This window comes from Python bivittatus, unplaced genomic scaffold, assembly GCF_059951505.1.
Source record: "Python bivittatus isolate LINGU-HERP-01145 unplaced genomic scaffold, Pbiv_v1 ctg000480_np1212, whole genome shotgun sequence".
In the NCBI taxonomy this organism is placed as follows: Eukaryota; Metazoa; Chordata; class Lepidosauria; order Squamata; family Pythonidae; genus Python; species Python bivittatus.
Window position 1 is genome coordinate 98,826,071 of NW_028277075.1, and position 23,883 is coordinate 98,849,953.

The window sequence follows — 23,883 nt, forward strand, 5'->3', positions numbered from 1 at the left end:
AGATAGATAGATAGATAGATAGATAGATAGATAGATAGATAGATAGATGTGTTTGTTTGTTTGTTTGTTTGTTTAGGTTCTGGTTTTTGGCCCAGAATGTGCCTTCACACCCTTCTGCTCTTTCTGACTTACTGGGAATGATTCCCAGGAAGCAAGGGGTGGACAAGAGACAACAGCCCTTTCATAGCAAAGAATCTAGTCATTCTTTTTACTGAAACTTGGCAGTTCCTCTTCTGTCTTCTCCTTCTTCAGATTCTTAAGTTTAGAGAATCAAACAATTGCTGAAACTCATATTGGGCTTTGATGTTTTTTTCGTTCGTTCTGGAACTGGATGAGGTCAAATGAAAAGGCACTGGATACTGCCTTTTCAGCTTTAGTCAGAAATACCTTAGATCAGGGTAGAGTACAATTTCTCCTTCCCATCTGCTGGAAGTCTGCAGGAGGTCATTTTGTGATGTGGTGATCTCCCCAGAAGGGACAAGCCAAAAATCTTATTCCTAATTTTGGAAGTATGGGAGACAGGGTATTAAAAATAGTAATGGAGACAGGAGACCTTTTGGAGTCCATAAACAATGAATACTTTGATCTGAGGGAATGAAGAAGATTGTTGGTAAGATTAGAAAAAACACTGTTCAATACATGTTGCACTTTACTTAACAAAATGAATAGAACAATAGGAAGAAATTAAATGATGCACAGGTGTGGCCAGTCAGCGTATTCCTGATGATCCATTTTATTTCAGAGCTATTTTCAAACGTTTTATTTTAACTAGGGGGTAAATAACCTGTGGCAACAATTGAGATCTATTTGACTTGTTTTTACTGGTGAAAAAGTGACATGAGAATGTTATAAATAGAACTAGATTTGTTGAATAAGTCATAATTTCCTTTACAATTGACCATTCTTCCTTGTGATATTTGAAGCAGTTCAGTGATACCTGGTGTATTACAGGTTTCCAAACTCTGTTTTGGTATATATTCCTCACAACTGTGTTCTATAGATCTCAAATTTTGGATTTTTATTTCTTGAATTGATTGAATCTGTTCAGTTCTTGTGAATCGATCGATCGATCGATTGATTGATGCCATTTATCTACCACTTCATTCCCTGCAGACTACTTTACTGATATTAAAATTCCAATAAAATAAAATTACATTTTAAAGCTTCAATAAGAAAATGATGACAACTGTGGTCAAATAATAAGAATATCCTCACACACATATAGACATATCTGGCTTTACAGACAGCCTATTTGGACAGAAGTGGTATAATTTCTTCTAAGTTTGATTTAAAAATATGTTGATTTATGTTAATAAGTCATGTTTTGTGAAACCCATGTAAATACTGAGACTGTTTCAAGATGAAAACGCTGTGTGAATATAAAGTACTTACCGTGGTTCATTGACCTTTTCATTGCCATAGATCTGATGGAGGGGGTTACCATTTGCTTCATGATTTCTGCTTGTTTTGCCATTTTCTGTCTCACAGACACACACCGTTCTTCATATTGTTACCCAGTCTTGTCTGACTGTAAGCAGAATAGAAGATGACATTCATGGTCCCACTGTGGAGCCTTGTAATGACAGCCCTTTTCAGAAGTGGCTGTTGAGAAACTATACTCGGCTGGAGGTTCTTAGGAACATATTTTACAACCCCACTGATTATTTCCCTTAGTAAATGCCTAGAGGTTGGTATCATGAAAAAAATAATAAATATGATAGCTTTCTTCTTCTTTTCCTCCCTCCTAATTACTAGTGTAGATTAAAGCATAGTGTTGAGATAGAAATAGCTATATTACAACTGTATTTATTAATGCTACTTAAATCTGTGTTGAAAGCAGTTTTGGTATGTCTTCTGTGGTGTGGTTCTTTTCCTTTTTTGCATAACCTACTCAATTCTAAAAACTGTGTGAACTTGAAAGTCTAGTTGTTTTGCATTATCTTAAGGTGTTTTTCTTTAATAAATAGAATCTCTAAATATTAAAGTGGGAAAAATTTCTCTGGCAGTAGCCAATGGTTGATAGTCTACTGACTCATATGCCAGCAGAAGAGGCCAGGCCCCTTTGGTGGATCAAATGCTGCCCAGACATATAATCCAGTTCTGTTATGTAGCACAGCAAATGGGAGTGTGATTAAATTGTTAGATTGTGACTAGAGATCCTAGGTTTGATTCCATACCCACCTATGGAAATAAGGCCAGTCACTGCCTCTTAGTCTAAACTATCCCACTTAGTCCACCCTCTTAGTCCAACCTATAAATAGGATGGAGTGCTATTTATGCCTTCTTGAATTCCTGAATGGTATAAAAATCTAACACAGAAGCCACCATTCCTGACACTGGTGCAACAGTACTGTACAGCCAACTCACAGCATTGTGTAAAGAAGTGGTACACTGTGCTTCTCAGCCTTTGCCACTGAATGTTTTTGTGTAAAATGAGGTTTTGCCATGTTGATGCTGTCAGAGCAAACTTTATTGTTGAAGTCAGTGGCTTCCTTGGTTCAGTAAGAACAATTTGGGCTTTATTTTACATATTCTGACTTTACATAAGCAGAAGTTCTGTTATACAGCTTTACAAGCATGGATCTTTCAAATGTAAAGACCCCTATGCATTGACATATCTTCAAAGAAGACCTTGTCTCAAATTCAGTGCAATAAATTATCAGTTGAAATGAACAGACTATAAGACAATTATGGCCTTTAGTCTGTACTATTTGTCTGTCACTTCTTGGGAGTATCCATGTAGTTACTTCTTTTTCCCCTCTGGCTAGTCGTAGTTCAGTAAAATCATTGAAACTCCTGAGCCACAATATCAAAAGCATCTCTGTTAGGTGTTCAGAATTTTTCTTTCCCTTTTGACAAGGGGAAAAGTAAAATGCTCCATTTCATTTGTAAAATGATGGATTTCGTGTTTATGTAGTGTCTTCATCACTACAGGATAAATTCCAATAACCACAGTGGAAAAAAAAATGTAATCCTGAGAATTCAGTCTGTCCCAGCACAAAATAAAAAAGAGTGCTGTCAAGGAAAATTTAAATTAAAATCTTCTTTTAAGAGTGAGGTTACATAAAAATGCAATATACTTTTAACTCTTGCTTATCTGAATTCACGTTGGAGTCCACCTCATTCCAAACAAAGTTGAATGAATGATGACATGGAAACGGAAGAGATGAAAGCTAAGGGAGAAGGCCTTTCTAAATGAAAATGTAACTGCTTTGAAGGATTACCCGCCCCAACCCTGCCCTGGTGCTGGACCATGCCCTGAAACAACTACATTGGCTGTCCCTGTATTTCTGAGTTGGTCTATATTATGAAATAATAAATGGCGTAGCACAAGACCAGGATATCTTGAGGAACGTTTCTCAAGATCTGCTCAATTTATGCAGACTGTGAAATCCATGAAGGAAACATCCCCCAAGTCAGATTGGTCTTCGTCAGTGTCTTTGGAATTCAGTCCCACGTTCTGGTTGTTGGTAAATTTCCCTTCTGCATAGCAGTTCTGTAAGCTTGAAAAATTGCTCTGCCCTGGGAAGTCAGCCCATGCTTTTTCAGTTGATTATTGTTTTACCTCTCTTAATTGAGACCATGTTTTAATGTTTGGTTTTTAAACTGTGTTGTGGAACTGTTGTATATGCCACCTGGAAGCAGTACTTCAAAAGCAGCCTTGTAATACTGTAAGTAAATAGAATAAAAGTAGAGAATTGTAATACGTATCTTTGTTGTAGATAGAAATGTGTTGTATAGCATTTGTGATGGTGGGAATTGTGATTTTCATGCACTTGTTTGCAGAGTGCCTGTTTCACTGTACAAAAGTTAAATTAGAAAGAATGCAATCCATGAGTTAAATAGATATGTCAGCACTATAATTTTTTCCAGAGCATTTTAAAATATTACTTATAAAGGAAACAAGTTTTTCTTTGAATTTTAAGTCAATGATACGTTGCTATCCAAAACAGTCATATTAGAGGGACCCCATATGTATACACACATTGCTAAAACAGTAGAATTTGTTACAATGGCACCTCTGTTCGATTGAAAAGTTCTGTTTGAGTAAGGAAAAAGGGGTTAAAATATAGGGTTGTTAGTCATTAAATTGCTTGAATTTGCTGCATAATCTTAATCTTGGTACTGAATAATGAAAGAAATTACAGACTGGGTGGTTTTGTTGGTAATGTTTTTCCAATGTAATTGGTTGTTGACCAAACAAAGGACATTTTTGTAGTGGCAGACATAATGATAGAACTGGAGGAATAAGTGCTTATAGAAGGCCATTGAAAAATTAAACAATATCTTTGTCTGAGGTAAATTCTACAACAAATACAAAGGAACAGCTGATGAGAGGAAACATTAGGTCTATAAGCTTATTTGGATTTGTAGACTTGCTTGAATCCAGAAAAGAGTCATGAATTCAATTAATTCTAAAATATGGTACTTTCATTATTCTGAATTATTTCTTAAAGCAGCTTGGTGCTCTGTTACATGTACATCTTATACTTAGAGGGAAAACACCCTGTTACAACTGGGCTACATAATATGAAATAGCCCTGAGTGATTTAGTATAACAGATGTGTTTCTTTGGGAATTTCACAGCAGTCTGTTTAAAGTAAGAAGAAAACCTCCTGTGTTACCGTTTCTTAATGTTTTTTCCCAGGTAGAAATTGCTATAGCACAGAGCATCTTCAGGCCAATCTAGCATGAAATTCAGTGTAATGCAAAAAATTAGATGTTTGTGTGCAATTTCATCATTTCAACCATCTCAAAGAAACAGTTTCATTTTAAAAAGTGTGATGTCCTTGCATATCATAACATCTATAGAGTTGCAAAACAACTAAGATCTTGTGATTCTGAACAGAAAGCAGTCTTAGCATTCTGTATCCCTGGAAGCAAACTATTGCTGCTTAATTACCAGATCAGGATCTATAACACTACCTCAGCTTAGAAGAAAATGGCATTATTCATTGATGTTAAACCTCTTCAAGGTAGAATTCCTAAAAGATGCCAAAAATGCTGGGTGCACTGTTATGCTTAGAAGCAACTAGAAATCAATTAGGGTGTTTCAGCAAGTGGGGGAGTCGGTGGGTGGGCTGATTCATTCTGGGTATAGCATTCTGGGCCAAGTATAATTTCCAGATAATCTTCAAGGGCTACCCCAGAAAGGTTGCAATGCTACAGTGCATCTTTGAGATAGCCACAGTGAATGAGTGAAAAAGTCCTCCCTCTTCCAGATTAGAGTGCAAAAGATTAATAAGCTTTTATCATGACTACCATGGTGATGTTATGTGGCTGCCCAGTACTAATGCTGGATCCAGGAAAACTCTCAGACTACACATCTGATTTTTAAAAGGAAGTGCAACAGAATCTAAAACAGCGTTTTATCTCCCAAATCTTAAAATTCAGTTCTTAGAAGAAATAATAACTCCATGTTTTCTGAATTTAACTGCAGCTTGTTCTCCCTTATCCAGCACTTTACAGGTTGGAAATAGACTCTGGAGATACCAATACTGAGCTTGTAGGAAACGAGAAGTACTGTATAGCTGAATATCACCAGTATAATGAGAAATATAACTGAATATCATCAGTATATTGATAGCAGATTGTTGCTGATACATGCTGGATAATTAAGAAATAATAATAATAGTCAATATGTGCTTTGTTGATTATAGAAAGGCTTTTAATTGTGTCAACCATGTCAAGATGTGGAAGGTGCTTAGGTAAATGGGAATCTTATTGTCCTGTCATTCTAACATTTTCTAGAATGCAAAGCAGACCTCCCCCCCCCCCCGGCCTTCCAAAAATGGCTGGAATGAGCTGTGTATGACTCAAGAGATCTGCTACAAATTAGAATAGACCAGATGTTGAATCCCCAGAGATTATGGGAAGTTATAGTCCAACATATCTAAAGAGCACCAGACCAGAGAAGGCTACCGTAATAAATAATATACTATATTATCTCTTATAATATATAATAATTATATATTTGATTGGAATGAATTTTTTGTGCTTTGCTTTATTTACTTTCTTGGGTTCCACATTTTAGAATTGGGTTTTTTTGTTTGTTTAATAAAAAAGCAATTTTTTAACTGAAGCTTTTCAGTTCATATTCTGTCATGTTATTATTAGTCTCCTCATTTCAAGTTCTAGAACAGCAGGATGAAAAATAAGGCAGAAATGTTTGTAAATCCTTATTAATTTAACAAATGATAGATTATAGTCTGAAGTCAAAATACTGCTTTGTCAGTCTAAATTGATTTGAACCTGAATAAAGAGAGGAGATTATTGGAGATTTCCCATATAAACTGCACAGAATATCTCCAAGGAATTATGGTTATGAACATAATGGGCTGCTTAATCTCTTCAAGGGAGCACTACCTGAACAGGAGGTGTTTCTAGATTAATTACAATGAGCTAATTCATATACTATTATTGTTATATTTAGTTCTGAATATCCTAGGTTCCAAAGGCTACAGCACTTTCTATAGTAAAACATTCAAGGCACATTAACAAATGATTAAAAAAAAAAATTATGGGAGGACAACATAATTATATGGAAGTAAGAAAAGGAACTGCCCTAAGGAAGGGGAGAAAATGCAAAAGGCAAAATATAGAAACCATTTTCCTTCCAACAAATGCCCAGTACAACAAGCTTAAAACAATTTCAGAAAGGGAATGAATAGCCCACAGTTTTCAAGTTTGATGGTCAACTCCAAAAACTGTTTTAGATTAGAATGTCTTTGAGGTATTTTGTTTTCATAAATCATAAACTTGCAGGATTAGTTTTCAGTGACATAGAAGATGAGCCAGTTGCTCTGTTACCAGAAAGCTGAGGAGTGCCATAGACATGCTGTGGAGCAGTCACTCTGCAGAAGGAATATAAGCTGAAGCTTTCCTTTCTGGCTTGGAGCCACAGCAGTATAACGCCTTCCTCCTCTTGGCATATCATGTAACAAGTGCTGAGGAACCTTCTGTATGATCTCCCTCATGCCTAATCCAACTGAAGCTGTCTTCTTCACTTTGGCTGTTGGCTTGCTTGTTTGTTTTGCAGCGACTGACCTTGAGACACGTGAACAGTAACCAGTGTCTTGACGAGCCCTCAGAGGATGACAAAATGGTTCCCACCATGAAGGACTGCAGTGAAAGCCGATCCCAGCAGTGGCTGTTACGTAACATGACCTTGGGTGCCTAAAGCCAAGACAGACTTCATGTCCTTCCTCAGGCCTTGGAAGGGTCTAAACTGCTCACGCTTCACACAAAAGGATGTTCTTCTTCCCTTGTCAGTGAAGAGAAAGGGTTTGGATGCTTAATTAAAAGCCCACATGCCAGAAAACAACTTTTTTTATTGCTTCAAAGCATGGTTGCACTTTTTTTTCCCCTCTGATTTTTTTTTACAAGTCAGCTGAACACATGGATGCTTTATCCACCCTGGCATATACAGTATTCTGAGGACATACCAGTTTTGAGAAAAGCAGACTCCAGAAAAGCATTACAAAGCGAAATTCCAAGGGGGTGGGAAGTGGCTTGCTATGGGTTCTGTCCTGTAATGTTGCTTGAAAGTGACACTGTTAAATGCCTTATGAAGCTCACTTGCATTGTGAAAGATGGCAACATTTGTTTTCCTCCGTTGATGTGTTTGTACCAGTCCATGGTGACAGAGGAAGAATCTGTTGTTAATCTGCTGCCAACTATCACCTATGAATAGCCCAGCTGAAAAGATTTCTCAGCAGTAAATTTCTGTATATATTGGATGTTTTTCATGTATAGTGTCAGGAAAAAAGTGGCATTTCTGTTCCTGAAACCTCTGTTAAAATCCACAGAACTGGATGAAGGATATGCTGGCATGTGGAATGTAAAATTGAATTCACGGCCAAGGGGAGCATGAGGAAATGGGATTGATGATACCCACTGATGCCGTTTGCAAAAGATAAGTCATTACAAGCATTGCAACTCACTTGGCGAATTCCCATAATCTCCCATTAATGACTAATATAAAAGACAGCAAGCATAGTTTATCCAAATCACACAAGATACTGATAGAAGAACAGGTTATGAGTAGACACAGCCTGATTTCAAGTTGAGTTTGGTTGCAGTAGCTACCCCTTTTTGTCCTATCAAATGTGTTTGTTTTCTAAAAGATTATTCTTAGTCTATAGGCGTACATAATAGATCAACAATACCAATAGATCTTACCTGAAAATGTCAACAGTGCAACCCCTTAATAAGTCTTCAAAACATAGCAAGTTGAACCTTTAGCATATGACCGCACTGAGTTCAGGACTAATTAAAAAACATGTCTAATAAGCTTGTCTGCTTTGTAGATATAGGACATGCGATAAGACATAACTATCTCTATAAACAGTATTTTTTTTAAAAAAAAAAGAGAGGGTTTTTTATCACATATCTCTGTGCCAGTGTGTAAGTAGGAACAATCTTTATCCAACATTGGAATCTTGTGAGCATTATTGGGTCAGGAAGAAAATAAAATGTATTTATTTTTAGTTGGATTTAATTTGATGCAGTTTGTATTGTCAGCCCCATGGCCATGCCAAAGTTTCTGTGAATTATGCTGTAATAAGTAGTATGAATTGATCAGTTCCCTACTGCAATACTGAGAGATTGAACTGAACTCTTTCAAGTTTCAGTCTGGCATATCGAGAAAATGAGATGGCTCTTCCTGTGGATGAGACTCACTACGTGATACTGTCTTTGTGTTATTATCACCCATTTGTTGATTTTGAATATGCTCATTTCTCTGCTTTTTCTGTCCCAGAAGAGTTCTTCACAGCGGCCATGTAAGTATGCTAGGAGAGTCTGCTATCAGAGCTCAAGCAGGATCAGAAGCAAAAGAACGTAAAAATATCAGCCTGGAATCCAAGTCAAAGAGCCAGTGGGGCTGAGGCAAACAGCATTCCCTGAAGAAGAGAGATTATCTGGTTGATAAAGTCAGGCAAACCGAAGATATATTCAGAAATAAGCTGATGCTGGCCAGATCCTTAGCAAGTAATGCAGCCGCATGGTCCAGTTTGAAGCGTTATTGCTTATATAGGTCCATAACATTCAAGGTCTCCAGGTGGTTCTTGGACAGGCTGTCTGTGGTGTCTACTTTGTCCTTGTTTGCTGGGAAGCAGCAAAGTTTAGGTCATCCTGCAGGTTACCTTTTTGATACTCACCAGCCAAACTGACTGATAAGAGTTTGCTATGGCAGTGGGCCTTGTTCTGGAGAAGGAGGTGTTTCTGTTCTCCCCCCACAGGTTTTAACCACAATTTGAGGAACAGCAAGCCTCTTTTGCATCTTATGGCAATTCTAGCAGCCAGTGACCTCTGGAGGATCAGTACCATTCAGGGATCATACTGCTCCAAACCCATCAAGTAAATGCTTCTGTTCAAGCTGCTGTAAGTGCAAGCTTAAGTACATGGGGATGACTTCTTTTTGAATAAGAACATAAAAAGGAACTTAATCCAGTATAAGGCCATTATGGGAATAAGTCCCATAAATACAAATTATTCCTGAGGAAATGTGGCTTGTGCTAAACAGTGAGGAATGTTGCAAACTGCAAAGTTCTTTGAAGCTAATGATCTTATTTTTAATCATTTAAGAGGTGGTTCCAATATAAGCAATGCTTTTTCTTAAGGCATTAATAGTATGACATTAAAAAGTAATAAAAGCATTTGCTTCCCTCAAATGATATTGCTACGAACAGAAATCTTCAAAAAGATGGGTAGGAAGGGAGTCTCTGAAAATTTATATGCAAAGTTTGAGAGGAGCGATGGAACCATCAGGCTATCACTTCTCCAATTCCCAGAATTCCAAGAAGGCTTAGTAGGAATTTTAGGAGTTGAATCCCAACACAGTTCAACCCTGTGCTTAGGGGAAGCAGCAGCAGGCGGAGGAAGGTAGAATGGGTACAAGCAGAATCAAGACGTAGGTTCTACGTGCACTACCACTGCTGCTAATTCCAATAAAATGCCCCCACAGAGCACCTCATGGACCTCTACATTCAATATCTACTCCATCCCATCTTTTTAGTGAGCAAAAAACAGAGGACGTGGGAGTATTGCCCCAGCATTGCCATTATATTCCTATATGGTCTTGGCAAACTGTTAAGCCTAAAATCAAAGTTTCAATGAATAGTTTTAAAAGATTGTACATTAACTTGTGATGTCCTCTCTCTCTGTTCTGTAGATCAATAAAATATGTGCTGTTCCTCATTTGAATGGCACTGATTACTCACTTTTTAAAGTCACTTTATAATATCAACAGTTGAGTTCAAATTTAAACATTTTTTTTGAAAACTTAATGTCAATTTGGCTTTTCTTTCCCTGTGTGTAGAGTAGAAACGATGTCCTAACTTCATAGGAATGTGCTGAGGGACAAATATAATAAATATGAAAAATGATTGAGGTATAAATATCTAAAAACAAGAACAGTATTATAAAAAAGGTAAAGCTTAAGGAATTTCTTGAAGAAGGAAAGATAGGTATATAAAGTTTGAATTAATGGGAATAAGTTCTTTTTGTCTTCGGAGGCTGCTTCTGGACTGTTGAATCCAAGAACAGTATTTTTATCTAATAACAGACAAGTAAAATAGCCTTTTAAAAGGTGATTAGTACTGTACTGATAATCAATATAGTCCAGTTTTTTTACTTGAAATTAATGAGATCATATCTGATCATATAAACTTTAGTTGCATCTCATTTGTAGATGCTAAATACAGTCTCAAATGAGGCATATACTAGTGAGGGTGATTTAGTGTAAAGCTATGAGTGAGGCTGAAATGGTTTTGGGAAGAAATTTCAAATAAATTTTATAATGCTATTGTCTTCTGGGTCCTTCTGCAACATTATGAACTGGATAAACTGAAACATATTTACAATTTCAATAGGAAATCAGAATTGTAATTAACTGTTGTGATAGCGACATCTTGAGAATTTAAACTCTGTGTTCCACTAACCATTACACATTTGTGTGTGTGCGTGCACACACACACATATTTCCATGTGTGGAATAAACTAAAAAGTATGCTGCTATTACTGTATGAATGCATCTGGTGAGATTCCACCACACTAAACTGCTACTAAATATAAGCTATTGTTTCATCTCAAGATGCTGACTGCACATCAGCAAAATGTTTTATATGAGGTTATGTGAATTATTCATGTGAAAATGTTTTCAAACACTGAGAGATCCTTCTGAAGCCCCCCTTTCATTGTTCCAAATATACTGAATTCGCCATTTGTCCCTTGAATGTTCAGGATAGCCATGTAAATCAGTTTCTTTGTAAACTGGGCCACTGGTGTTCCCTACCCATCTAGGCCTTGCATACATCACATGGCAGCAAATCCACGTTTGGCCCAAGTATGTGGACCGAGGGATTTATAGCCAATCCCACCTTCTGATGGTATGCTTCTGTGATGTGCAAAATTTCAAAATTGATCACAACCCTGCATCTTTAAGTGCATCTGAAGCATTACACCCGAAAGGCATAATATGCAAAGAGGTCCTTTAAAATGGCCACTGTGGGTTTTTTAATGTGCTTGGTCACCCATCTTAGAGGGAGCGTCCATTGGAAGAATTGCTCTTAAAACTTCTGACAGTGCGTGCTTGGGACACAATACGTGTTACAATTATAAGAGTGGGCTGTGGTTCAAGAATTACGCAATTGCAAATGTAACAGTTATTAAATGTTAACTCTGCTGTAAATTTTCAATATTTATACATTTTGTAGAAATAAAATATGCCAGTTTAGTTTTCTTCTACTGGGTGTTGTCATTCTTAAGTTTTGCTCCCTGTCTCAGTGTACAATAAGAACTTTAGATCAGTGTTTCCCCAGCATGCTGGCTGGAGAAGTCTGGAACTTGGAGTCCACACATCTTAAAGTTGCTGAGGTTGAGAAGCACTGGTCTATACCCCCATATGTATGTGTGTAAATTTACTGTTAATGGGCAAAAGAAATCCCAGTTGCATAATTTAGCATTATCTGTATATACTTTGTGTGTGTATGCAGACAGTACCATAAATACATTGAGTGGGTCCTGCTGCCATATATTTTCAGAGTACGCATATGTGAAATCTATTTAAAGAGATTAAATACTATTCAAATACTATGTAAATCAAGACTATTTGCAGAGATGATAATCATTGCATTGCAATGACAAAAGCTTGCACCTTAATAAAACTCTCTCTTTTTTTTTCTCACTTTTCTATTAGATATTCCTTCTTGCATCCCATGGCTAGCAGACATAAAAAATAAAATATCAGGCTTATATTGCCATAATTCTGTGGGTTGTAGCTGTGATGTTTAGTTAAAATGTTACTTAAATTATCATAGAGACACAGATTTGAAAGGGGCATCTAGATCAACTCCACTGTCCGTGTAAGAATCCAAATTAAAGCAACCATGACAAATGGCTGGAATGGAGAACATATCTCGATCTTGTTTTGTATGACATCCTTTGAGGCATTTGAAGAGTGCTTTGTTTTTCTCTCAAATTACTTTTTTCCAGGCTAGACATTCTCAGTTCCTTCAGTTCTCTTTGATCCCCTGATAATCTTACTGCCTTTCTCTGAACCTATTTAGTTTCTCTGAATGTGTCTTAACGTTTGGTGTCTAGAACTGGTTACTATATTCAAGGTAGGGGTGTGGCCAACACAGAAGAGAGGGGAATGGTTGCATCCCATGATTTAGAATCTATGTTTTAGTTGATGCAGCCTAAAGATAAATTGGCTTTTTTGCAGCCATATTACACTGCTAACTCATATTTAGATTGCTTCTCTTTCAATATTGTTTTCAAATGTACTTATAGATATGAAACCGTTTCCAGATGTAATAATGTTTTCATTATTACCCAGCCAGGTATCCCACATCCTATCCTCAAGCATTTGATTTTTGTTCTCTAAGTGAAAAAGAGAGAAAAAAACTTGTCCCTGTTAAATTCCCTTATTGTTTTCAACCATTTTATTTAACTTACCAAGATTTGTTGGAGTTGTACTTCTGTCTTCCAGGGCATTATCTATCCTGCCTAGTTTTGTGTCATATGAAAATCTGGTAAGCACTCCATTCTGTTATTCATCCAAAGCAATAATAAACTCTGGAGAAGCAAAGGATCCCAGACTGATCTTGTGGCATTCCAGTCAACGCTTCTCTCCTGTCTCATTTAGCATGTTTTTTTTAAGCCAGGTAAGCATCCACTTGTCATCCAGCCCATAGTGAGCCATCTTGATTAACAGAATGCAGTTGAATACATTATCAAATGTGCTTCTGAAACCAAGGTATGCAATCCCATAAAATGCTGAAGAAGTTACCTAATTTTTTTTTAAAAATGAGATAAGTTTAGCCTAATGTGATTTGTTCTTGAAAATCCATGCTGATTTGTCCTACAATTATGACATAGTTTTCAAGAGGCTTATGGAGTAATTACTTTATGATCTGTAGGTTCTTCACAGGCACCAGTGACATTGGTCTGGAGTTCCCTAGAACAACCACCTTTTTTTTTTTTTTTTTTTTTGCGATAAGGACATTTGCCCTCCTTCCATAATCTGGCAGTGATGTGATAAATTGTGGGAAAGCTAGGGGCAAATTGGTTGAATGATTATCTCAAAGTGGCAACTCAACCCAAGTGGTAAGAGATATTTAGTCCCCAGACTAGCATTAAAGAGAACTTTCTGAATTTGCTTCCTTGGTCTTGCCAGCTACTGTTTGTGGGGCTTGACCCCTTCATTCCCAAGTACTTTTCAAACATACTATATACAATAAAGGTTTGGCTAGATCAACAGCAAGTTCTTTAAGTGCTCTGAGGTCCTTATATTCTGGACAGATCTGAGGAAGCCCTTTTGGGTGGCTGTATCATCATTGGTCAAGGTCAATATTTCTAAGCTTTCACTTTCCTGATAGCCTTGTACAATTCTGGGCTATTAGTATGTACTCTTCTTGGGTCTCCTGTTCCTTTTTCCACCACTGACTTGTTATTTTATGTCTTCACTAAGCTTACTAGTTATTTTGTGTAGCTACATTGGCTTCTTATGCTCTTTGCCATTTCTCTCCTCATTGGAATTGTTTATAATAGTGCTTTTAATAGTGCTTTAAAGAACTCCCAGCCATATGCTGAATCTTTTATCTATATTGTACCTTTCAGCTCCAAGGTTCTAATATTGGGACTCATCCATCAAGTCCCTATAATGCATATTTTTTAATTATAATGCATGTTTTTTAATTATTTATAGATTGTAGCTATAAATAAATAAATAAATAAATGTTTGTTTTCCTGTACTATGAGCGCAAGCTCATCTCCTTTGTTTTTCATACTCTGAGCATTAGATGTTGAGTTTTTTTCCATTCCTCCATTGAGTGTTCCCATTACAACAATTCTCACTTCCTCCTATACGGTAGAAGTCTTCATCTAAGCTCTTTATTTCAGCTTTATTTTCTTCTCCAACCCCCACACATTTCACTTTAAAGCCCTTACCAAGCTTCGCCCACATAGAGATTTCCAGCCCTTGTAAGGTAAAACCATCCTGTACCAGCTGTTACCATCCTGACAATACAGACCATAGTCTCAAAAAAGCAAATTTCTCCTGTAAACACAATTTGCACAGCTAGATGGTGTTTTCAAGAGTTGAGAATGCCAGCCGAACTCCCTGATTACTGGTGATATGGTTCTAGTCTATGTGTTTTTTACAGCATCTTCTCCACATGAATTAGCAGGAAAAGAAGATTGATCCCTCGAAACATACAGCTTCTTTGGTTTCTTTTGTCTCTTCCTCCTCTTGTATTCCAGTGGCAAACTCCTGTTTCCTTTCCAAATATGATCTCAGTTTCCTTACTCAAATTATCTATAAAATGGAAGGTGCAATTATTTTCTTAGGCCTTTTGGAAAACCTTTTCAATGAATAATCCCTCTGTGTGTGTGTGTGTGTCTGTGTGTATAGATACAGACTGTGCAAAATGTTGAGGGGAGACATATTCTTAGAAAGACATATAGTTTTGTTTTCATTTGTAAAGAGCCATGGTTTTATAAAACTCGATAGTTTTAAAAAACCATAATCATAATGGTTGTTTATGATATTCTTCATCTACAGATTTGAAACAATACTCTCTGATTACATAAAAATAGGAAATTGGTCACATTTCCATGCTTGAAATCAACAACTACTCAAATATCAGTTCAATAGCTAGCATTTTTAAGGGGGGAAACTTTTTAAAGATTCTACTTTGAATTATTTCTGCTATGTGAAAGAGAAAGGAAAAGAGAAGGTTAGAGAAATCAAATAGTGCATAAACAGTGTGTAAATTTAATATATCTTTATGGTCAAAGAATGAGTCTGCTGCCACATTTATAAACAAAAGAATATGTACTGCAATAAGTAATTATAAGTTCCAGTGAGTTTATTCTACAATGTAAGAATAAGCAATAAACAAAGATGTCCCTTTTTTGGAACCCTGGGCCTGAGCTCTGCACATGGAAAGGGACCTTATCCAAAGGATGGTTCAGTGTTTTAATACTCTTCATTCAAAGCCATTAAACTAATCAAATCTAATCTCAAGTGTTACTATTTTAGAATTTTGTGTTTCCCATTTTCTGAACTATTACTGATCATGGATAAGAAGAAATAACAAGGAAGAAAATCATTCTGATATAGGATGGTTTGGGAAGAAAGTACTGAAGTAAACATTCTGTTATTGGGTTTCTCCTGATTCTTAAAAAGTTTACATGCATTATTTTCAAGAGTTGTGTTTATTTAGGACTGCCTGTAGAAAATGTACAGTAGACCACCTGTTCAAAGCCCATAGCAAGTAGAGGTCTAGTCATGCCATGACTTCTCCCTTTTCTTCTGATGTTCTGTGTTTGCTAGAAATCTTCAGATTTGGGAATGGTTACGATATGATATTTTGTCTTTGTGTGTGGGTGGGTGGAAGGATTTAGAAATTTATGAAATTCAACAAATATTTTTGGTGATCAAATATACTTTGTATTGCACTAGGATCCTTTAGGATCAAATCCAGAATGATTGAAAACAGGTGAACTTCTGAACTTGCCTAAAGGATTGCACACATGCAAGGAAACTTTTGCCTTTGTTTCTTTTAAAAAAAAATCACACACACAACCCATATTTTTTTTGTCACATGGTAAATCTTTTGAAGGAGATGGAAATTCCTGAAGCAGAAACTATATGTTATCTGTCTTGGCATCTGATTTTGAAAGTATACATGACCTTTTGATCATAATCCTATTAATTTCCTGTTTTCTAATTTAATTGCATAATTGCCAACTGTGCTTAAGAAGCCTATTTGCTATCAAATTATTTAACTGGATTTGCAGTCTTGACTCTTCAGCTATTCAGAGGGAGAATTTCTTGACTGTAGCTCAATCATTTCAGTTTTGAAAAACACAAATTATTTATTATGCATGATAAAAAGCTGTTAACTTCTAGATTTATTTGTGATGAGCTAAGTTTTATATTCAGTACTTTTTACATGAATGAGATTGAAAGGTGATTTGAATCACGACATTGACAATTAGCATGCTTGGAAAGAAGCAATTAGCTAGAGAGATCCTGTTAATTATAGCATGAATATAATTTGATGACTCAGAAAATAATGTAGTAATGAATGAAGTAACTTTTTTTCTGTGTGATTATGAAAATGTACAGTATTTAATGTCTATCATGGTTTTAAATTGTCAGAATTCCAATTTGATTTAATCTTAAGGAACACAAACTAATGTTTTGCCTTTCAACTGCTATGAATTTATAGCTAAAGTTAGGATTACTCCTACCATAACATTAGAAAAGTTTTATTCTCCCCATTAACTATGACTTCTACCTGTTGAGTCTTCCATATGTGTGCAGAGCCTATGAATATAATGGACCTCTAAACAACACAGGCTTCCTGTTATTAAAACCTGCCTGTTTCAGCAATCCTTCAGGGTCTGCAGGATGGAATAGACCCCTCCTGTATGAAAATATTTAAATGTTTGTATTAACAGTTATTGTTATGGTTTTTCAGTATTGTATTACTGAATGTGATATGTAAGTTAGAATCAGCTGTGAATGGAGTGGAATATAAATCCGCACGCATGCATGCATGCATACATACATACATACAATTAATAGTAATCTTGCCACCTGGTAGTGGCTCAGTGATTAACTCCTTCAAAGAATTATTTCCAGAGTATTTTCATGATGGAAACGTTTGATTATCCATTTGTGACCTACTCTCGAAGTACTCTTCCTGACTCACCCCCTGTGTCAATATCTGAGTTTATGGACCTTATTACAAATTAAGACATTTTATCCCTCCAGAATTATTAAGGGAGAACAAGGATTGGTGGGTTCCAGTGCTGGCTGCTTTATTTATGCATATTAGCAGTTTAGCATGTTCATGATCCATGCCATTGTTATCCCCTTCTGTTAAAATAAAGGAAATAGACTTGATCTACCAACTATAGGCCCGTTAGCCTGCTTAATACAATCAGCAAGCTATATGCCAAATCTCTCTATCTAAAACTACAAGACTGGGTTAAAAGAATATTATTGTTGAAGAGCAAGCTGGTTTTATAGGGCACCAATCAACTCCAGACACTGTCTGGTCCTTTGCCCAGAGGTTCCCTTTTCACAGCCTTCGTTGATTTCAAATCAGCTTTTGGTTTGATTGCAGGGGGAGGCAGTGGGAAAAGTTAAGGGGTTCCTTGATAGACAAAGGCTGCTCCTTCTCATGCAGTCTCTCCCTTCTAACACCTCCTCAAGAGTTAGATGCTTCTCTTGCAGACATGTCTCTGGAACTGTTCTAACATGGAGAGGGGTGAGGCAGAGGTGCCTTTTAGCCCCCATCCAAACAAATATACAGGTGGCCATTTTATCACACTGTACCACATCCACAGGTATCTACTGTGCGGAAAAGTCATTTGTATTCCTTTGTAGGAGATAGACAGCAAGTCCTAAGAATACCAGTTTATTTTCTAGATAAGCCTTCCCCAACCTATTTCCCACTAGATATGTTAGAATAGATTATGTTGTCTGAAGTCAACGTATTTGGAGAGTATGGGATGGTGTAGAGAAGGCTACTACTTACCCTGCAAAGTGATCATAGGTGTAGTCCAAGTGTTTGCATGCATTGCTTAGCAATCGGGTAGCTGGTTCACCATGTCCCCAGATACAAATGTTCATTTTATTTCTGAAACAGATTCTCCTTTTTGAAAAACAAAAAGCCATTCATTTATCCACAAATTTGTTTAGCTTCAGGGCAGCAGAAGCAACCTCCATTCATAATGGGATTTTAATTGTAATTGAGTTGAGAACATAATTGCTCAGAATAGTTATATATATATATAAATAAATTAAAAAAAAAATCCAGGTTGGTATATGTTTGTTCATTTGTCTTGATTTTTTGCACAAATGTATCAGTATTATAAAGGCAGTTATTAAGTATATCATGATGATGGGGAAGAAAAGGCTTATGTGTGCAGGTGGCTGGGTGGGTGGGACAGAGAAAGGAAGAAAATGCACACTTCACAAGTGATATAAGGCAAATGGCCATTTAAAGGAAACCTGCCAGAAAATTATAATGTCTAAAGTCTAAAATCATTTAGTTTTACCAGTTATCCTGTGGGCTATCTTTTCATGAGAAAAAGGTCAGGAAAAGTATCAAAGGTAAGAAGCTATAAATCAGTAGGGTTTTTCAAATTGAGGTAGTCCCCAGTTTAAAAATGAGTTCAGTTCCCAAGGTCTGTCCTTAAGTCGAATTTGTATGTCAATCGGAACGGTATTGTACGATACTGTATAAATAGTATTGTGTAATTAACTTGAACCATTGTGTATTTAACTGGAATCATTGTGTATCTAACTCAAATTTTGCTACAATAGGCTCCGTTCTTAACTATGGGTCATCTGTAACCCGAGTGTTCTTAATGTGGGGACTCCCTGTACTTCTTTAATGTTACCAGCACAATACCTTTCCTAATGCATGGATTCAAGAGCGTTCCTGCCTGTCAGCCAGCTGCAAGCCCTGTTTGAGCTTCTGGAATTCAAAAAGCCTTCCTCTGGCTTTCCTCTCCTTTATAGGGTCACAATAGGAGGGCTGCCCATCACAAAGGTTTGAGAGGATTCTGCAGGAACTCTTCAGAAATGGGGCCCTATTGAATAGAAGAGCTTTTTGCCTTGATGATGATTTGTTTGATTCCCCTCTCTGGTAGGATTTGTGGAAAGGCCTCATGCAGTCTTGACTTTCTTAAGTCAAATATCCTACCTCTTTCCTGAGAGCTAAAGGTGAGGGTCATCACCACACCAATGATCCTGTGAGATACTTCGAGTAGAGGGAGAATTGTCCCAAAGTCACCCAATGAAGTCTCTGATCAAATGGAGACTTGAACCAGGATTTCTTTAGTCTAAGGGGTCATCCATATAGCCTCCTCGCCCTGGTTCCAAGATCTGGTCATTGAGGACATATTCTCACAATGGAACCTTCATCTTGCGGCCAGTGCTGGCCCCAACATTGCAGGCGGTAAGTGAGTTTTCAACAGAAAGATGCCAGAAAATAGAATCATTATGTCAGGTATTCATTGCTTATTACAGCGCATTCAGGCTTTTCATGTTCTGGCAACTGGATGAGCTAACCAAACATTAACATGCATTTGCAATGCAAAAACATCATTTAAGTACAACAAATTGAGCTTAGTTTTATTAACAGGATGAAGCATTACACGTATTTTCATTGCTGAACAACTTGTTCCAGACAAAGGACTTTGAAAAATATGTTAAAGAAATACTAAACAAATTTGATTCTTCTGGGTGCTAACCACACAAAAGAAGCTGTTAGCACAGTGTTCAAACCTGGATGAGTTTGGTAATGAAGAAATGCAAGTCTGAGCAACACAATATAATCTTTTCAACAGAAGAGAAGAAAAAGTTTATTTCTTTAGAAATCCTTTTTGTAATAACCTCCAAAGCTGATTCATAAGTTGCATTGGGTGGAAAATGATGATAATTGAAATAGAGGGGTTTTTTTGGTTCTTGTTTGTTTTAACCGAGAAAGAGGACAATTCAGCAGTGAAGACGCGCTCTTCCGTTCTCCCTAATGATCAATACAGTTTGGGAATATTCAATTTTTTTAAAAAATGTGCCAAATTGAACCTTTTTTTTTTTTTTTAATACAAAAGCTATACACACGCACCTCTACATACTCAAAGTTAGTACACACACATGCAAATGGGTTTTTTAAAAAATACACTGCATGTATTTCTTTGGCTCTATATGTTGGGCTGAATGAAAGAAGCTGCCTGATTCTCCACTTCTTTACAAATATGCAAACAATTTCTTCACGAATGGGCATTGTTGTCGTCTTGTATGTTTGCTGCTGTTTTCAAAATGCCCCTATATTATGCCTTCACGTCAGACCTCTAGCAACTGCAGCATTTTCCGAAGTGGTTTGCCACTGACGTCTTCCTAGGGCTGAGAGAGAGGTCTGGGGCCTTCAGTCATGGGATGTGTCTTAGCAAAGAGGGGCCCCGAGCTGCACCTCACAGGATTTGGGAAAATGGGTTTGGAAAGCATTTTGCAAACCTGATCCAGGGGCTTTTAAACTGAATCCTATTGGGGAGAGAAGAGAGAGACCAGAAAATGATACACCACGACGTACTGGGAAGGGAACTGGGATGGATACATAGGATATGAGACATCCAATAAGATGACTGTCAGTAGAAGGGGGAGGGAATAGGTCAAATAATATGACCAAGGTGATGGCCTCTACTGGCTGTTGCTGGGCAGAAAAGGGGGTTATGAAACTGAGGGGAAAGGAGGGAAACCCGGGACTAATGGTCAGAACCAGACAAAACTGCTTCTGTGGTTAGACTGGTGAACTATTGTGACCTTATGACAAAAGGACCCTAAAACCACACCACCTATATTATAATTATAATCACACCCCCACTTGTATATTATGGGATAGGCAAGGTGTTATACACGTGCGACTTGTATCAAATTTTGACCAATCATATTCCTTCTCCCTGTTTGAATATTGTATAAAAGGGCTAATGTGACAAGCACCAAGGGCCCTCCCTGTGTAGTTACGCTGGGATGCGCCCTCCTTTGTTGCTGCAGTAATAAATGAGTTGGGTTGGATTTCTCTCATCCTGCATGTTATTCGGAGACCCTCACGCCGGATTCTCATACCTACCCAACACCAGTTTTCTGGCCAACAAATGTTTTCCGTGCCAGTATACAAATGTACAGAATAAATCAAATGTAGGCCATGTTACTGGCCTTAAGTGTACCTCTGCCACCTACTGCATTGTCTGCTAACTGTAAGGCCGCTATTGGTTGTTTTGGCCCATTTTGACCAGGATGCCATAAGTACAGCCAAAGCCATTTTTACCCCCAGTACGTTCATGCTATTCTATGCAAGCTACAATCTAATCTAGAGATGGCCTTGCAAGACAACATGCTGTGGTCCTCATTCCACTAACTCAGAGCTACGTGCAGTGTCCTGACACACATTCAAGATGCAGAAAATCCAAAGGATTCAATATTCCATATTTTCAAATGTTAAGAATGGTTGGAAACAATCTGAAAATAAGCCATTAAAATCAGCAATGAGCATCTGTTTCAAAAGATGTGCTTTAGGGCCTTTTGAAAAGCCGGTGCCAGGCTTAAGCCCTCCGCTCAGGAGGGAACACATTCCGAGCAACTGGGGCTGCCATAGAGAAGCTCAACCACTAATTGCTTCAAGAGGACCCCCATGAAACCAGGTGAACCTCCTCAGGCGATCTCAGTGAGCATAAAGAAAAAGGCATTTTTTTTCAAGTAGCCTTCCCTAAGGCCATAGAGCAGTGTTTCTCAACCTCAGCAACTTTAAGCTGTGTGGACTTCATCTCCCAGAATTCTGGGAGCTGAAGTCCAAACAGCTTAAAGTTGCTGAGGCTGAGAAACGCTGCCATAGAGAGCTTTAAATGCCACAGCGAACATTCTGCTTACCACTGTTTCAGAGTAAAATATACTGTATTAATTTTAATATGGATGGAAGGTGGTTTCCTTGAGTTCTCCCAGAGACCAGCCTGGCTGATGAGTCCCACACAAAATTGTGCCTGGAGATGATAATCTTGTGTGACTCTGAGCAGAATTCCTCAACCTGACAACAAGATGCATTGAATTCACACCATCCCAAGGTAGCATGGTCAGTGGGCATGCTTGCTGGGGATGCTGATCTATAATCCAAGACATCTAGTGGAGGCCCTACTGGAGGCCCTACTGGAGAAGCCTTTCTTCAGACAGCCATTGTCTGTAAATTACCAATGTTTAAGAAGAATATGTCCAGGGTTACACAGAAAGAAGTGTCTTGTGAAAAAACAGCCCTTTATGGAGTGGGAGGTGGCTTGGCTCATTCAAAATATCATCATCCCATGCAGACATAATTATTAAAAATTAATTCCATAAATTACAGTCACACATGAACGTAGGGTTTGGGCTGGTGATTTAAAATTGCAGACAGGGAGGCTCATAGGAAGCTGCCCTACAGAACTCATTTTATATCCCTCTCTATTTTGAAACCCAAATGGCAGCAACACAATCCATTACATTATTGGTTTCCCTTCTGGCACATCTGACTCTCTTCATTTCAAAGTGACCCCATGCAGCAAGACTTAGTGTGTGGAGGAATTTGCCACAAAATTAAGGGAAGCTGCTGCTTTTCTCAGCAGGATCATCCAGGTAGTGAAGAGGGGATCATCTTAGGCCCAATCTTTTCTCTGGCCCAGAAGAGTAACAAGGAGGGGATGTAAACTGTTGAAACGACTGGACTGGCATTTGGCAAACTGACTGAATGAATCTCTTGACAAGGCTGCACTGGGTGGTATCAGGCCCTGTCTAAAAATAACTCCTGCGTCTCATGCTAAAATATATTTCTTAGTGTCATTTTTGGCAGGTCTGTCACAGGAGGACAAGTGATCTTGTCTAGGGTCACCTTCTACAGTGCTGTAGATTCAGTTCCGTTTCTCAAGACATTTAAGAGTTTTTTTCCCCAGTCTGTGATCAACAGAAGGGACATTCTAAATTACATGTTTTAAATAGGATTTCTCCCCTTTCTGCTTCTTTCAATGCAGTGTTTCCATTCTTTCTCCACCGGTAACCCTGTCAAATTCATGATTTAATGAGTAGTGAAGTGAGTGAAAGAAAAAATTTAAACATCTACACAGAGAGAACCAAAGACTTGATTTAATGGAATACACTCTACATGGGGCTGCTTTGGAAGATGACCCAGGAATTGCAAAACACAGCATCCAGGACTGCTGTGTAACATCAATTCTCTAGCTGCTGCCTTGACAACCACTTAGTTTCCAAACGGAATTGAAAGTGGTGGTTATCACCTATAAAGTCTGATATGGCTTTCAAGATTCCAGGTTCATTTAGGGACTACCTCCTCCAGGTGGGATCTGCCAGGTCATGCATTGTAGAGGGGAGGGGTGGCTTAGAGTCTCTTCCCCTGCCCCAAGACATTAAAGGGTATGGACCCAAAGCCAAGGCTTCAATGGAGCAGCCTCCCTGCTTTGGAACACCCTTCTCCAGGAAATGCCCCAGGCACACTCCTGATTGCCTTTCTGCAGAGCCATCAAAATGGCTGTGATTAGTAGATCTTTGGTGACCAATTACTGGTGTCAGTGGATGTTTGGTATTGAGTGACCATTTTATTATTGTTTCTAAAGGTTTGCTTGTTTACTGGATGCTGTATTACTTATATTTGAGTTATCATGCTGTAAAAGGTTTGGTGCAGTAGTTAAGGTGTCAGGCTAGAAACCAGGAGACTGAGTTCTAGTCATGACTCAGGCATGAAGCCAGCTGGGTGATCTTGGGCTAGTCACTCTCTGTCAGCCATAGGAAGCAGGCAAAGGCAAACCACTTCTGAAGTC

At 37.8% G+C, this 23,883-nt stretch overlaps 1 protein-coding gene across 3 annotated transcripts in view; it reads left to right on the plus strand.

The window, feature by feature from the left end:
- Positions 1–11,748, plus strand: part of GALNT13 (polypeptide N-acetylgalactosaminyltransferase 13) — a 187,306-nt gene extending 175,558 nt beyond the window's left edge. For all 3 annotated transcript variants that reach the window (XM_025166288.2, XM_007427590.4, XM_088146568.1), the window contains one exon: positions 7,040–11,748. In XM_025166288.2, the coding sequence (XP_025022056.1) occupies positions 7,040–7,180 (141 nt within the window). In that variant the 3' untranslated portion in view covers positions 7,181–11,748. The remainder of the gene's footprint in view (positions 1–7,039) is intronic.
- Positions 11,749–23,883: the final 12,135 nt, after the last annotated feature.